The 16,965-nt window shown below is 37.9% G+C and overlaps 1 protein-coding gene across 1 annotated transcript in view; it reads right to left on the bottom strand.

Moving 5' to 3' along the window:
• The window catches only part of Pola1 (DNA polymerase alpha 1, catalytic subunit), a 314,550-nt gene that overhangs the window by 183,664 nt on the left and 113,921 nt on the right, over positions 1-16,965 (bottom strand). The window contains exons 27-30 of the mRNA XM_090325812.1: positions 5,798-5,830; positions 4,971-5,063; positions 3,206-3,411; positions 14-146 (exon numbers count right to left, since the gene is read on the bottom strand). Coding sequence (XP_090181938.1) covers positions 14-146; positions 3,206-3,411; positions 4,971-5,063; positions 5,798-5,830 — 465 coding nt within the window. The remainder of the gene's footprint in view (positions 1-13; positions 147-3,205; positions 3,412-4,970; positions 5,064-5,797; positions 5,831-16,965) is intronic.

Below are 16,965 nucleotides of genomic sequence, written 5' to 3'. Positions count from 1 at the left end.
AAGCCACATTTACCTTGTTAATTTCAAACTGGCTCACTGGGATACTGCCATTTACTACATTTTCTCCAATTTCTATTAACCTCTTCTGAATGTTTTCCACTATAGTGTCTCGATTTTGATCAGAAAGAATCTGGCCAATGACAAAGCTGAAAAGAAAAGGAGAAAAACTGATTTTTAATATCATACTTTATATAGTAAAGAAAAGTCAGACAAATGCCAGTAGATAAACTGGTGGACAAGAGTTGTAGCTCATACTAAGAGTTAATATGAGGGTAAGAATCCAAAAGGCTGTTGCTGAGTGTTTTTATTTTTAGTTCCTTTTATTAAAAATATAATTATATTGCTATTCTAATTAAGGTATTATACAGATAAGTGCAGTGATCAAGTACATTTCCTTTTGAACAAAGTCACCCTTGCTTTCCCTCAGTCTTTCCCTCCTGTCTCTACCCACAGGTTGTATAGCTCATTCTCCAATGTCCACTCACTATGAGTTTTGGGATACTAACTCTAGAAAAAAATGTACTGACTTGGAAATGCCAGTTTTGTTCTTAAACATATAAGCCATCCATTTATGTGGCAGTTAAGACTTTCATGCAAAATATGGGGGAGGGGGGAGTATCCTAACATAGCTTATATAATTATACTTTTAAGTTAAAATTTTAAAAGGCAAATATTTCAGTTTACTCAAAATTTGCTATCTCAGCCTGGTGTGGTGGCTCGAGCCTGTAATCCTAGCCACTCAGGAGGCTGAGATCTGAGGATCAAGGTTCAAAGCCAGCCGGGGCACAAAAGGGCCTGAGACTCTTACCTCCAATTAACCTAGAAAATAGGAAGTGGGGCTTGGCTCAAGGGTAGGGAGGTAGCCTTGAGCTGAAGAGCTCAGGGACAGCACCCATGTCCGGGGGTAGGGCGGTAGCCTTGAACTGATAACTCAGGAACAGCGCCCAGGCCAAGTTTAAGCCCCATGACCTCTCCCACACACACACACACAAATTTGCTATCTCTTGTTATCAAGATGTTAAGGTATCATTTCCATATAAGATACCCATTAGCTAAATGGGTATAAATATAAAGCTCTTTATGTAAATAATCTTTTTAAATGTAAGATTTCAAACTTTTCTTTTTCTCAGCTTCATTATGAATTGCTCAGTATTCTCCACTCTTACAAGATCTCTCAAAAACTTCGTATTATTCTAACAAACCCAAAGGAAAAAGAAAAAAAAAGTAAATAAGCCAATATTTTTCCATTTCTGAGAAAATGCAGAGCGAGAATTTGACAGCTGCATTATAATTTGTCAGAAAAAGAACCCTGACAAAAACATTTGTATAGCTTTAATTACTAATACATTTCTAACTCAGAGAAATTTACTTCTATTATGATGCATCTTTTCTTAGAAAACACAAAGCTGAAGAGAGCACTCTAATCGACAGTAGTTTCATCTTTGGGTACATTTGGGGGCAATGATGCATTTCAAACTACTTTTCATAAAAAGCAAAGAGTGACCTATACTCAGATGATCAACTTTGCCTAATCAAGAGTAGTTTTGCAGACGCAACAATTGCTAAATCTCCCAACTTTAAAGCAAAAGGAAGATTGAAAATAAGTTCTAAAATGCCGATATTTACCAAAATTAAAACCCACTTAAATCTAGCATTAAAGGAAAAACAGTATTTCTATTTTCAGAATTGATCCAGTTCACAAAATAGATGCTGAAAGATGGCATATAAGTAAAGATTCGCTGTTTTTAAATGAGTTCTTTATACAGCACGACCTTACAAAAGTTTCTTACTACCTGGATGTCAGTGATCACACCTGTAATTCTACCTACTCAGGAGGCTGAGATCTCAGGATCACGTTTCGAAGCCAACCTATTCAGTAAAGTCTGTGATACTTTTATCTCTGTAAACTACTAAAAAAAACAAAAAACAAAAAAAAAAACAAGCTGAACGTGGAACTGTGGCTCAACTGGTAGAGCTAGCCTTGAGCACAAAAGAACAGGGATAGCACCTAGGCACAGAGTACAATACAAGCCGGTAGGTAGGTAGGTAGGTAGGTAGGTAGGTAGGTAGGTAGGTAGGTAGGTTGGTTGGTTGGTAGACTGGTAGGTAGGTAGACAGACAGACAGACAGACAGACAGACAGACAGACAGACAGACAGACAGACAGGAAAATAAAGTTTTTAACTATCTATAATTCTCAGTTTCAGCTGCAAAGACAGGGGTAGGTCAGGACATTTATTATTTCTGAGGCAAAACAAACTTGAGAACTAGCTCTTAAATTAGTTTGATATGCTGGGACCAAAGTCTCCCTCCATACCTCATTTTAAATTCCAGATATTTTAAGGCACAAAATAGCAAAATATTAACAACTACGTTCCCAAATAGGCTCTAGGAAGATCAAGGAGCAGAAAATAGTAACAAATAGAAAAACTGGAGGCAAGAAAAATAAAAATTAGGGGCCAGGAATTTGGCCTAGTGGTTAAAGTGCTTGCCTAGCATGCACGAAGACCCGGGTTCGATTCCTTGGTACCACATATACAGAAAAAGCTGGAAGTGGTGCTGAGGCTCAAGTGGTAGAGTTCTAGCCTTGAGAAAGTCCAAGGACAGTGCTCAGGCCCTGAGCTCAAGCCCAGGACTGGCAAAAAAATAAATAAATAAATAAATAAAAAATAAATAAAAAAATAAAAATTAGCTGGGTGCTGGTGGCTCATGCCTGTACTCCTAGCTACTCAGGAAGATGGGATCTAAGGATTGTAGTCTGCAGCCAGCTAAAGCAGGAAAGCCCATTAAACTCCAATTAATTGCCCAAACTGCCAGAAACAGAGCTGTAGTTAGGTGGTAATATGCTAGCCTTGACCACCCAGACCCTGAGTTTCAGCCCCAGGACTGGCAACAAAAAAAGAAAAGAAAAAGAAAAATTAAAGCAAACCAACATAAGCCAGTTCTGTAACAATTCAATTGTAAAGCTTTTCCTTTGCTATAAGTGAAAAATTATAAGCTGTGTCTTTCAGGAAGTATTTATCGCTGATCAAATTTGGGTAAGTGTATAAAGTTCTATACCAAATAAAAACCGTTGCTCGGCAATAATAATGACAAAAAAAATCAAGTCATATCCTTATGCTTGGTAGACTCTCACTTGACTTAACTTGAATCACTTGAATTTTTAAAATGCAAACAACTAAAATAAAACTGAAAGCTAGACTTACCTTCCAGTGTCTTTAGCAAGATCACACCAATCTCTTCTAACTATATCTAATCCTTTCAGCTCCTGTTTGGTAATGTAATTCCCATCAGATGTTGGTTCCACAACCAGAGCAGCATATTTCTTTTTCTTCAGCAGTAGCAGAGACTTGAAAATACCATCAATGTCTAATTCAAGTAGTTTGTACAACTTATTCACTTCACTTTTTACCTGTAGAAAGTTCAAATATCAATGCTAATATCTTGACCAACTAACAAGGGAAGGGGAACATGTTGTAAATTTCCAAGAGTTAGCTTCAACCAAACAGAAAGTCATATAAAATTAGAACGTATTTATTCAACTTCCACGGTATGGAACATGGTATGAAGGGTACAGTATAAAGACATTGAAAAAAAACACAGCAACAAAAAACAAATTTAAAAACAAATGTAAAAAAATTAAAAATCTTAGCTTTTAGAAGGATGAGGCAGGAGGATAGCAAGTTCAAGGCTACTGTGGATTACACAGCAAATTCCAAGCCAGTCTGGGCTACACAGTAAGGCTGTGTCTCAAATAATAAATGAAATAATGCTCAAAGGATAGAACTGACTGAATCAAATCCAGAAAATGTGTGATAATTATGGAATATGATGAGCCGCTTTGTTTTTAAATCCAAAGACAATGCAGACAAAAATCTTTTAATCTGAGCATTTAAAAAGCTAAGAGAATCAAGTTTGAGATTTGTCTAAAAACAGCAATAAAAATAGTTAATATTTGCTTTAAAATGTTAAATTAGGTGGCATTTAGGCTGTGTAACAAGTAGATATGTGGGCAGAAATAAATGAAACCTTGGGCTAAAATGTTGTCTAAGATGTCCCTTAGTACCCTCACATAAGTTAGATAATGGACAAATCACTAAGTAGTCTCTTGACAGGTTCAGGGCAGAAACCATCACTTCTAGGGAAAAAGTAAAGCTATGAATAACCAAGTAGAAGTATAATATTTGAGGCCTACTCAAGCTAAAGAATACAGTTCAAATTCCACTTTCCAGGATCAAAAAATAGGAAGCTGATAGTTTGTAACATAATGTTTTCATGTTTAGTTTTTAAGGGTAGTATTCCAACATTAAGCAATTACTGAAGAAATACTTGCCAATTGAGAACTGCTATGTAACGGCTACACATATCCCCTAAAAGTTTTCTTGCCTTTCAAATAGGTTTTAAGTACTCCCATAAAATTATATGTAGGTGGGCCGGGAGTTTGGCCTAGTGGTAGAATGCTTGCCTGGCATGCATGAAGACCCGGGTTCGATTCCTCGGTACCACATACATAGAAAAAAGCCGGAAATAGTGCTGAGGCTCAAGTCGTAGAGCTCTAGCCTTGAGAAAGTCCAAGGACAGTGCTCAGGCCCTGAGCTCAAACCCAGGACTGGCAAAAAACCAGAAAATTATATGTAGGTATGCATGTGCATAGGTATTTTTATGATCTATGTATACAATATATGCATAAACTACTAGACATTCTTCCTTATGAAGGTCAACGTAGTATCTTAAACTTATAATACAGTAAACTTATAATGCTGCTTTCGAATGAATATTGTATCTAACAGTTAATTAAACCATCACCTTTGAATTACCCTTATAACAAGGAGTAGGAAGTTAAAAAAATGAGAAAACCAAGAATTTAAATGGTGATAAGTTTATTATTTTTGGAAGCAAACACATAAATTTATTGTATTCCATGTAAAAAACAGAATTTCAAAAAGGTAAACCAATTTCAAATGACCTCACCTTGTTTCCCAATTTAAAAACGTCTTCTAGATTAGTGCTATTGGTATTTATCATAATTGAATCTGTATCTCCATAAATAACTTCAAGATTCATCTAGTGGAAAGTCAAAATATAAAAATTAGCAACAAATAACAAATTGATCATTATAAACAACAAAGATAAAAAGTTTCCATCATACAGAAATTACAGGGTCCAGTGACTCTTCAAAAGTGTATGATAATTACTATCTATATGAACAGAGGGTACAAGTGAAGATTAAGCTCTCATAAACTACAAAGACAAGTACCACATCATTAAGAGAATCTTGCAAACTTCCCCCAATACAAAGTGAGTCTAGTTTTAACTGAGGTAATGAGAAGTACAGTAAGAGGGTAGGAAACAGGCTCTGTATTTATCCACTGTACCACATGTTTAGTGGTCATGGCAACTTAAGGAGCAGAAATACAATGGATTTCCAAAATGTAGAGGCACCAATCCATATTAAATTCTCAACAGTTTCAAACAGTATTTAGTAGAATATTGAGTGCCAAAAAAATCAATCATAACAAACAACATTGGACCACATACAGTAGAAATCCAGGAAAATAAACTCTAATTAGCACTGTTACTAATTTGCCTGAAACTCTCGCATACAGGCTTCAAGCAGGGGCTAGATCATATCAGTGTTGGTACAAGAAAAAAGCTGTAATCCATTAGAAGGATTATGAGTATAAACTAGGCATCCTAAGAAGCAACTGCTAGTATGTTTGGGTTATGATTTTCCTTGAACACAGCACATCACCAAGTATATTTAGGGGACAGTATAAAATGAACATGCTCAGCATTACCTTCTGCACCATCTCTTTGGTATGCATCAAGATCTAAACGAAACAAAAGTTAAGATTAACAACACATTACACAATTGCAGAGACAGAGAACAAAAAGGCAGCTCCCAGTGATTTACCCAAAATAACATCACCTAAAAAAAGTTCACCTTAAAGGGCTGATTCTTAACACAGATACTCAAAGAGGTTGTAACTATATATTTCTCTATAGCAAACACATATAATAGAATATCCCTTCAAAATTCGGAAAAGGCAAAAATCGTATTCCTATTACTAATATTTGAATAGAACAGCATGGCTAAAAGAAGCTTCACAGGACATTGCTAATGCTCTATTCCCACTTATAGTATTCAGGATCTTAAAAGGCAAAGAACAAAAAAGACTCACTAGACTTAAAATTCTCTAAATTCCTTGAAGGCAGAGAATAGAACCCTACTGGAGTGAACGCAGTGCCTAGTAAAAAGGAGGTTCAACAAGTAGCCAGTAATCTGGGCACCAGTGGCTCACACCTGTAATCCTAACTACTCAGGAGGGTAATATCTGAAGATCGCAGTTGAAGCCAGACCAGGCAGGCAAGTCAGTGAGACTATCTCCAATTATCAACGAAAAGCCAGAAATGAAGTTGTGCCTCAAGTGGTATAGGACCAGCCTTGAGGGGGAAATAGATGACTATACCCAGTCCCTGAGTTCAAGCCCCAGTACAAGCGCGCGCACGCGCGCGCGCACACACACACACACGAAAGGAATGAAACCAACATAGACAACAACTACAGATGGACTTGTCTCCACACATATATGGTTACAAACTAAAGACATGTAAATTATAACAAGCATATAGCTAAAATAAATAGAATGTGAAAAGCTCTTTTTTTTTAGGGGAAGGGGTCCAGTCCAGGGGCTCAAACTTTGGGCCTGGCCCTGAGCTCTTCAGCTCAAGGGTAGTGCTCTACCAGTTTGAGCCACAGTGCTACTTCTTTACTGGTTGTTAATTGGAGATAAGAGTCTCAAGGACTTTAGTGCCAGCTGGTGTTGAACCACAATCCTCAGATCCCAGCCTCCTGAGTAGCTAGGATTATAGGCGTAAGCCACAGATTCCCCAGTGAAAAGCTTTTTTAAAAAAATAATTAATATGGACCCGGGCATAGTGGGTAATGTCTGTAATCCTAGCTATTTGGCCAGGGGAGATAGGAGGGTCATTTTTGAGGTCAGTATTTCAAAGAATACGCTAGGCTTGGGAACACACACCTATAATCAATTTGTTAGATGCCAAAAGACATTTCTCCTAGTAATGGCAAAACAGGATATGAACCTAGGCGCTCTAGCTCCAAGGCAGGGCCTTTACTCCATGCTATCATCAACTGTGTTTCAGTGCATCATTCTAAACCAGAAGTTACCTTTCCAGTAGGCCAAATAAAGGATTCATTTAATTTGTTTCTTTCTTGTATCTTCTCAACTAAGTCCTCCTTGTCAACTAAGCTCAAATCTCATGATATCATTTCTGCTTCCTTGTCCTTTATACTACAGAGCTCTGTAAATCTTGTCTTTAGAATATCTTTTACCTCTATGTATTTTCCTCTCTCCCCCTCTTCCCCCCCCCACTCTCTCTCTGAACTCAGGTCCTCACACTTAGTAGGCAAACACTCTACTGCTTGAGTCATGTTGCTAGACCTTTTGGGGTTATTTTTGACATAGTGTCTTGCTTTTTACCCAGACATGTGGTTGGACTGCAAGCCACAGATGTACAATACCATGCCCAGCTCCTTTCCATAGAGATGAAGTGTCATGGACTTTTCTACTCAGGTTTGCCAAGAACCACATTCCCAGTATCAGCTTAGAATGACAAGAATACACCACTGTACTCATACTATTCTGCATTGTCATTGACTACTTCCCATTCTTATTATCTCCCAATTTTGTTCAGTTTTTCAATAGAGTAAGAAGCCTCTTCCTGTATCTGTGGCTTTTGGGGGGGAGGGGAACAGAACCTGACTGAAGCCAATAAGCCACTTTTTTAATACTGACTGTACAGTGGAAACACCGGAAGATCTTTCAAAAAACAACAAATATGTGAGCTCTTTTCTAAAAGAACTCCAAGATGATGCTCATAATGCAAGCTGAACGAAGGACCACTGACCTACAGTAATCATAGTAATGCACCTGATTCCTTGACTGTGGGTTGTCATTGAAGGTGAATCAGTACGCTATGAAACGTTTTCAACACCTACAAGATCAAGCTAACTGCACCTAAATCACTGCTCCATGTGTACAAGCTGTTATTCTCTTTCACACATTCTCTAGCTGGGTAAGATGAATCTCCCAGTCTTCAACGGTTGCTGTGTACTCATCTTTCTATGACTTTGCTCAGTATCCTTTACTAGAATTTCTTCCCCAGCCTTTTTTCATGACTGCATTTTGACTCTCTATAAGCCCAGAGTGATCTTCTTTTTCTGTCTTGTGCTTACTCTGAATGATGGTTTGTGTTTTTACTGGTTGCTTACTTCCTCAACTAGAGTACAAGATTCTGAAGGCCAGAAAACTTGTCCATGCCTAACTGCTGACTTCATATAACTCAAAAACTGTGTGCCTGTTGACTGATAGGTCAGTGTGAAGTGCCATTCTTCACCTTTCAGATCTATTATCCACTATAGTGGACTATAGTCCACCTGCAATTTACAACCAGTCCCATGTCAATCTAAGGGCTGCTACCAAAACAATACTCTCTTTGGTGGCAGAGACCTTTAGGTAATTAAGATTAGATTGTAAGTGCATTTTTTTTATCAGTCATGGGACTTGAACTCAGGTCCTGGGCACTGTACCTGAGCTTTTTCACTCAAGGATAGCATTCTACCACTTTGAGCCACAGGACCATTTCTGGTTTTCTGGTGGTTAATTAGACTTAAGAGTCTCATGGAAGTCAGGTACTAGTGGCTCATACCTGTAATCCTAGCTACTCAGGAGGCTGAGATCTGAGGATCACCGTTCAAACCCAGCCTAAGCACGAAAGTCCATGAGACACTTATCTCCAATCAACCATTAGAAAACCGGAAGTGATGATGAGACTCAAGTGGTAGAGTGCTAGCCTTGAGCTAACGAACTCAGGGACAGCGTCCAGGCCGACTTTCCTGCCTGGGCTAGCTTCTAACTGCAATATTTAGATCTCAGCCTCATGAGGAGCTAGGATTACATGTGTGAGCCACCAGTGCCTGGCTATGAAGTGCATTTCTTACTGAACACCTTTATCTTAGAAATGAGTGTGATTCCCCCATAAATAGAGCTGTCATATTATTTGCTGTTGACTATAACTGTCCATTAAAGAAATGATCATGATTCAGTGTTTTATTAATGAAGATATAGGCTGTCACTAATCTTTACCATTAGTTATACTTTAATAATTAACTCTAATACAAACGTAATTTACAAATATGCCAGTCAAAACAAATCCTACTAGTGGACTCACAGGATCAAAAGTCATCTTTTAGATATTTTTATAAATATAGCTCATTATCTCTTTGCCAACTTTGTACTGATTTTTGTGGGTGTTTTAATCACCATCTTATTCAATGGTCTTCACCAGAACCTGATAACAGTGTACTATTTAAAGTTCAAGGTAGTCAGCACAGCTTGTCAACTCTTCAGTCCATCCAATATGAGACAATCCACAAAGAAGCAGGGGTCTGTCCTCTCAAGACTGTCCACCTAACAGTTCGGGTACCACAGTGCCTCTCAAGACTATCCACCTATGGGCCGGGAGTTTGGCCTAGTGGTAGAGTGCTTGCCTAGCATGCACGACGACCCAGGTTCGATTCCTCGGCACCACATACATAGAAAAAAGCCGAAAGTGATGCTGAGGCTCAAGTGGTAGGGCTCTAGCCTTGAGAAAGTCCAAGGACAATGCTCAGCCCCTTAGCTCAAGCCCAGGACTGGCAAAAAAAAAAAAAAAAGAAAAAAGACTGTCCACCTAACAGTTCGGGTACCACAGTGCCCAAAGCTGACTTAGGCCTAGCCCTCAACTAGACTGCTCACTGCTACTGGACACTCAACTGAATTACCAAATTCTGAGTATCTAGCAGAAAGCCTAGGATAGTAGGACTGTTATAGATTTGTAGAAAGCTGACTGAAAGGGTAGGCAGTATCCTAAGTCACATTTGAGAGATGAGGAAAATTAAACTCTAAGATTTTTGCCCAAAGTAAAAGAGCTAGTTAAGGCTTGGTCTTATCTTTCATTTTCTTTTCATTATGTCCCAATTCACATGAACGTTCTAGATACTAACAACCAAAAACTTTTGCATTAAAGATACAGTCTCATTGAAGAAATGAATTTTTTAAATGGCCACAAGTACCCAGAAAGATCTACTGGACATAAGGTATAATGATCACAAGATGATCATTTGTAAGTTCACTTGAAAGCGACAAGCCTAATATTAAAGCTACCCATTCTGACAGAAAATCATTTTATAAGTGCTAACGGCTAGAAAACAGGGCTATAAAGGCTTGCTAAATTCATTAATAAGGCAGTCTGCAGTTATCTGATTTCACAGCAACACCTGCATATTTATCTACTCATTACCAATTGGATGATGGAATTTTTTCAAGCACATTTCAAAAATCTGCCAACTTCAAGTGTAAAAAAATAAACTTTGTGGTTAATTTTTCCCTTAACAAAGTACAGCTGTTGAGAATAATTGTTCAAGATCTTACCCTGTAATGTCAACTGCAGCAGAACAAAGAGTATTTAATTAGCAAATCTATCCAGTAATTCAACACCTATTATATAAAATGCCTTCATGATTTTATTCAGGATAATTTGCTAAGAGGGTTATTACTGACATTCAGATGGAATTTAAAATTCCTACGCAAGTCGAGTCATAATAGCAGTAATGATCTCCCCAATCAGGAGATTCGGTGTCACACAAGGCTCTCTTGCAATGCAGCAGCCGATTTCCTGACTTCTTAATTCCTGGGCTCAGCTCAGTGAGAGCCCTTCATGCCGATATTTCAGTCAGCAATACATCTTTAATGGGACTCTATTAAAATAACTAGAACAAAAATGACTTTTTTTTGGTTTAAAAAGAATGACAGCACTGCCATCATATCAATCATTGCAAGCTTTGCAGAACAGTACCGTTAGGAAAAAAAGAGGAGGGGGAAACGGCAAAGGGAGTGGGGGTGGGGAGAACAATAATTAAAATAATATGAAAAGATATTTTAACCCCAATTGGACACTCTGAAGGCTAGGAAAGGGTGGTGAAAACCCCAAAACAAATTTAAAATGTATATAAATACTTTGTAATGAAAACTATCTTTAAAAATATACCCACAAAAAAATATACCAACAATATCTTGTTTACCAAGCAGAAAGTACATGTTTGCTTTATCAAGGTAAAGAACAACAGCAACCTAAGAGATATGTATTTACCAGTACTGCTAACACATGCAGGGCAACACCAAGGTCATGAATATTTTATTGAAAAAGAATATTTGTCATGCAATGCATTCAGAGACTATGGAAAGTTTTTAGGTGTTTTGACAAACTAATATAGTGTTTATCACTGCTAAATAAGAGAAAAAAACACCAGCTTTCCATAGTAAAGAAAAAGAGGGGGAATATATAGTAATAACTGGCAAACAAAAACCCACATTGGTATACGATTCAGATGTTAAGCACAATGAAATTCCTACAAGAAAATGTTGAAAACGGTCAAATTCTAAACAAATAATGCATAAAGAGAATTACTGAAAACCCAATGGCTTTATGAATCTTCCATTATTGGTGACGTAAAATTAGAAAAAATGGAAATTTAAAAATTAGCATAAGAAAGGTAGGAAATTGAAGAGATTTGAAGGATAGGAAAAAGCAAAGAAATATAAATATTATGTCATTTGATCATCTGACCAATATCTAAGCATTTCCTAATCCAAATTTCAGCAACCAGGACTCGCATTACTCAGTTCTCACACCTGATGAACATTTATGCCTTCTTATTTCTCTATTCACTTTTGTTCTTAATTTTTATATGTGTCTTCTCTATAAGATGCTCAAGAAAATAAGGGCTGTGGATTTAATAAGCACTCTATTTTCTGTACCCGTCAAATAAGACTTTTTGATACTGAGTCACCTGCTACTTTTAAAACTTATGGAAGTGGTGCTGTGGCTCAAGCAGTAGCCTTGAGCTTAAGAGTTTAGGGACGACGCCCAGGCCCAGAGTTCAAGCCCCATGACAAACCAAAAACAAAAAAGTTACTTTGATTTTTTCCACATAGTTCCTTGAGCTGAGTGGCAATGAAAAGGACTATATGCCAAAAAGGACTCTGCAAAAAATAAAATATTTAAAAGATAAAGAGATTGGAGCTGGGGAACCAGTGGCTTGCGCCTGTTATCCTGTCTACTCTGGAGGAAGAGATCTGAGGATCTTGGTTCAAAGCCAGCTTAGGCACGAAAGTCAATGAGACTCTATCTCCAATCAACCACCAGAAAACCAGATGTGGCGCTGTGGCTCAGGTGGCAGTGCTATCCATGAGCAGAGAGGAGAGACAAGGACAGACAGACAAAGAGGGGCAGAGAAAGGGGGAAGGGGTGAGGGGAGGAGTCTGGCATTTCTCCCAGATGTGAAAGTTGAGAAACCATGTTTGAAGCATGTTTTTTTCATTCTATTTAGGGGTGTTTTTTGCCCTTAAACTACATTAACTTCTTTAATATTAGGGAACGGAAGCATTAGTATGTCCAACTAGGACAATTAACATTACAAGGATATATTTCCTTCCATATTCTATGCTGCTTCTTGAAGACTGTGTGGTTGTGATATAGCTAGAAATATACTAGTGCTCACCAATTGTATGAACACAGCTTTATGTACTCAGTACAACTTCGTATATTTACAGTACATAGAAACTTCCAACACCATGTCTCTTTTCCATTCACAGGGAATATATATGCACACATATAAATAGGTCAAGGTTTTACATCCTTGGCACTATTACCATTTTAGGCCAGGTAAATTTTTTGTCACATGGAGTTACCCCGTGTTTACTATAAGACAAAGGTCTGACTTTCTTTCAGATCCACTGGTCTAACGGGTCCCTACATTAAACTTTTTCCAATGTGGTATCCCATCTACATTCATTCCCGTGTCATTTTTTTTTCAGATTTTAATGCTTAGCCTACTTGGCTCTAGACTACTATCTTTCAAGCCACTCTTCACACTTTACCAGTGGGGTTTTCCTTTTTGTTTATTTGGGTTTTTCCCCAAAAAATATACTCCTTGATGGGCCCCTCACTCGTGCCTGTAATCCTAGCTATTCAAGAGGCTGAGATCTGAAGACCATAATTCAAAGCCAGCCCAGGCATGAAACTCCATGAGACTCTTATCTCCAATTAACCACCAGAAAATCAGAAGTGGTGCTGTGGCTCAAAGTAGCTGAACACTAACCTTGAGTGAAAGAGCTCAGCTACAGCACCAAGGCCTAAGTCCAAGCCCTATACCATCCTCTACCCCCCAAAAAGGACTCCTTGAGATTAAATGGAAGCCCCATTAGCGTGACCATGAGATTCATGATGTTCAAGGCTTGCCTTACCTTCTAATGTTTCCCACATTCAGTATGCTTTACTCATATCTACCTGGTATGTTAAGCATGTCATTTCTTCCATGATTTTCACAAACTGTTTCTACAGGGGGTTAAAACTGTAGGTTAGAAAGATAGACTAGGTAAATTTTTAAGCATCAACTTGACCAGACCATGGCACCCTTACATTTGGTCAAACACCAGAAATAATACTCCCACTGGGAACGAAGCTTTAAAGTGTGATTAATATTTCTTATGAATTGATTTTGAATAAAGCTGACTACCAACTCATTCAATGAGGAAAGACCGTGTGAGGGAAGGAAAAGACTAGATCCTAGGAGGAAGGCACTCAGCTGTACACTGCCTTCCCGCATGAGCTGTAACATCAACTCGTCCCTTGTCTCCAGCCTGCTTGCCTGCTCATCAGGCTCATCCCACACTACCCTACAAATTCTGTATTTGTCATCCCCTACAACCATATTAGACAATACCCCCATTTCTCCCTGCTCTGTATTTACCTGTCTCTGTATCTCTCATAGTGTTAAAAAAAAGTGGGGTGCCAGTGGCTCACACTTATAATTCTAGCTACTCAAGGGGTTGAGATCTGAGGATCATGGTTCAAAGCCAGCCCAGGCATGAAAGTCCCTGAGATTCTTATCTCCAATTAACCCCCAGAAAACTGGAGGTGGTGCTGTGGCTCAATGTGATAGAACACTAGCCTTGAGCTCAGAAGCTCAAGGACAGTGCCCCAGCTCAGAGTTCAAGCCCCACGATTGACAAAATACATTTTTTTAAGATGAGTATTTCTACTTAACATCTACATGTTGTACAAAGAACTTCACACAGTCTGAAAAACTTTCTGTACCCTGGCCAATTCAATGATATTCGTGGGTCTGCTAGTCCTATGTGTCTGCCAATGTGCCATTTAGTTCCAAAAGCTAAGATTAACAAACTGAATAGATTAGACAGAGATCATTTCATAGTAATTAAACTTATTACAATGCTTCACACATCGTTGTAATTCAATACGTACTTCTCTCCTAAGATATAATAAGAGGAAAACCCTCTGTAGTCCAGACTGAAAAACCACAAAGCCATTATCCATCAAAAGCTCATATCCACAAGAACCCAAAGTTAGTTACAAAAAAGCAGCAATTAAACCCCCACACAGTAGACATTTAAAATGGTAACTCTTTCCACATAAGAAATGAAGAGTAAATCAGGTTCAAACACAATGCATATGATATAAACAAATATTACTAAAGAGAAATGAATTTCTATCCCAGTGATAAAGGTGCATTAATTATAAACTTTACTGAAAGTGTACCTCTGCCATACAACTCTTGTTTCCAGGTAGAGTGATTTTGTTTTAAATCCTTAATTTGCAACCTAGACCTTCTGGTAACTCATGTGTAAAAAATATAAAACACTTGAATACACAACGCTTTCTGAAAGACTTCTCCTCCCAACAGACACATTTAATGATATTTTATAAGTATCTCTCAATTATTGCCCTGCAATTTGACAGGGCTCTAATTTTTATCTAAAAACTGAAAATACCAAAAGCTTTGTTTTCGAATATGTGAAATCTTAAAAATGGATGTCTTGCTTGGCTTATAATTTCTTATCTTCAATGTGAATTTTTATTTTCCCTATGAATTTTTTGAAACTTGCTCTATATTCTGACCTTTAAAAATGTTTCACCCTTAGGGCCGGGAGTTTGGCCTAGCATGCATGAAGACCCAGGTTCGATTCCTTGGTACCACATACATAGAAAAAAAAGCCGGAAGTGGTGCTGAGGTTCAAGTGGTAGAGCTCTAGCCTTGAGAAAGTCCAAGGACATTGCTCAGGCCCTGAGCTCAAGCCCAAAGTTTCACCTTTAAAGAAACTTTCCCTTCACAACATTCTTATTTTCTATTCCTCTTCCAATAGGCTCATAATTTCTTATCCCCAATGTGAATTTTTATTTTTCCTATGAATTTTTTGAAACTTGCTCTATATTCTGACCTTTAAAAATGTTTCACCTTTAAAGAAACCTTCCCTTCACAACATTCTTATTTTCTATTCCTCTTCCACTACAGGCTCTACATGTTTCACCAGAATTTGTGAACATTACTTTCAGACCTGAGGTTGTATCTAACACAGGACCCTAAAAGCTGTAGAGCTGGCTTTAAAGCATACTTGAATCAGATCTACTTACCAACCCAAGAACTCAAGTATGGTGTTTATACTCTTAAATTTTAAATTCCTAGTAAAATGAATGAATGAATAAATAAGTAGAGCCCTAAGACACTAAGATTGAAACAAGAACAGGAGATATCAACGTAAGATCAGTCAAGACATCTGAAAAATCTCCTGAAACTTACTAGCAAAGATTTGAATGTGTGGGGCCAGGGGTTTGGCCTAGTGATAAAGTGTTTGCCTAGCATGCACGAAGACCTGGGTTTTATTCCTTGGTACCACATACATAGAAAAGGCCAGAAGTGGTGCTGAGGCTCAAGTGGTAGAGCTCTAGCCTTGAGAAAGTCCAAGAACAGTGCTCAGGCTCGATAGATAGATAGATAGATAGATAGATAGATAGATAGATAGATAGATAGATAGATAGATAGATAGATAGATAGATTTGAATGTGTGGAAAATACGCAGGTTTTTTTTTAGGAAGAAATTCTACAAATTTCTTCAAATTTCAAATCTGATTTGCCTAAATATAACATTGAAGATACCTAGGTTATCCCTAAGAGTAGAGCTGTCAGATTCCTTGGGACTCACATAATATCCATGAGGCATGAAAAATACCCACGGAAATCTTGGCCCTCACTTCTGATTTAGGTATTTTGTCAGCTCCTACCTACAATGTACATGTATGGGTCAAAAGGCTCAGAGATGTGGCTTCCTGACTTATCACCCTATATCTTATCTGAGGGGCTAATTAAGACATTGGACAAATTGTGTCCATGCTTTAGTGAATATAAGCGTTTAAGCAAGTTTCACACAACCTGATTAAAATAGACTCAAAATGTCTTACTTTAGTAATCACTTGGACGGAATGAATTTTACATTAGTGGGATCAAGCATGCACCAGGCCTTGGTAGAGATGAAAAGGGCTTATAGTAATAGGATTTATAAACCCACCCATTAGGTTAATGGCTAAATGATTTACATGTAACTTTCTCCCCCACCCCGCCTTCTCTCACCCTTTAACTCAGTAAAAACTATGCTTGGCATTTTCCACTGCAGTGCCACACACAAAGGAAATAGCCTTTCTATTTTGGGACATTCTAATTTCTAATAATGGCTTGGGTAGCTACTATTAACTCTTTCAAAGCACAAATAATTGACTAATAAAATTAAGTATTCTATAAGGCCTGAAAGTGCTTAATTGATCATAATTATCTATTTGAGAAGGAAGCATCAGGCTGGCTATGCTCAGATAATGAAGTTGGGCAATTCTGAAGCACTGCAATCAAGAAAATACTTACAGCTAAAAAGGACATTAACATTTTCTAGAATCTGCAACGTTTTCTTTATAACTGGGGTCATGGGAAAAATCTAACTAGGAAACTTTCAGCTCTCAACTCCTACAAATGGTAGATCTAACAGGATGTCAACTA

The sequence above is a fragment of the Megascapheus bottae genome, chromosome X (genome assembly GCF_031878675.1).
Source record: "Megascapheus bottae isolate mThoBot1 chromosome X, mThoBot2.hap1, whole genome shotgun sequence".
NCBI classification, from domain to species: Eukaryota; Metazoa; Chordata; class Mammalia; order Rodentia; family Geomyidae; genus Megascapheus; species Megascapheus bottae.
Note: the sequence above shows the minus strand (reverse complement) of the source record. Positions and strands in the feature narration are given on the sequence as shown.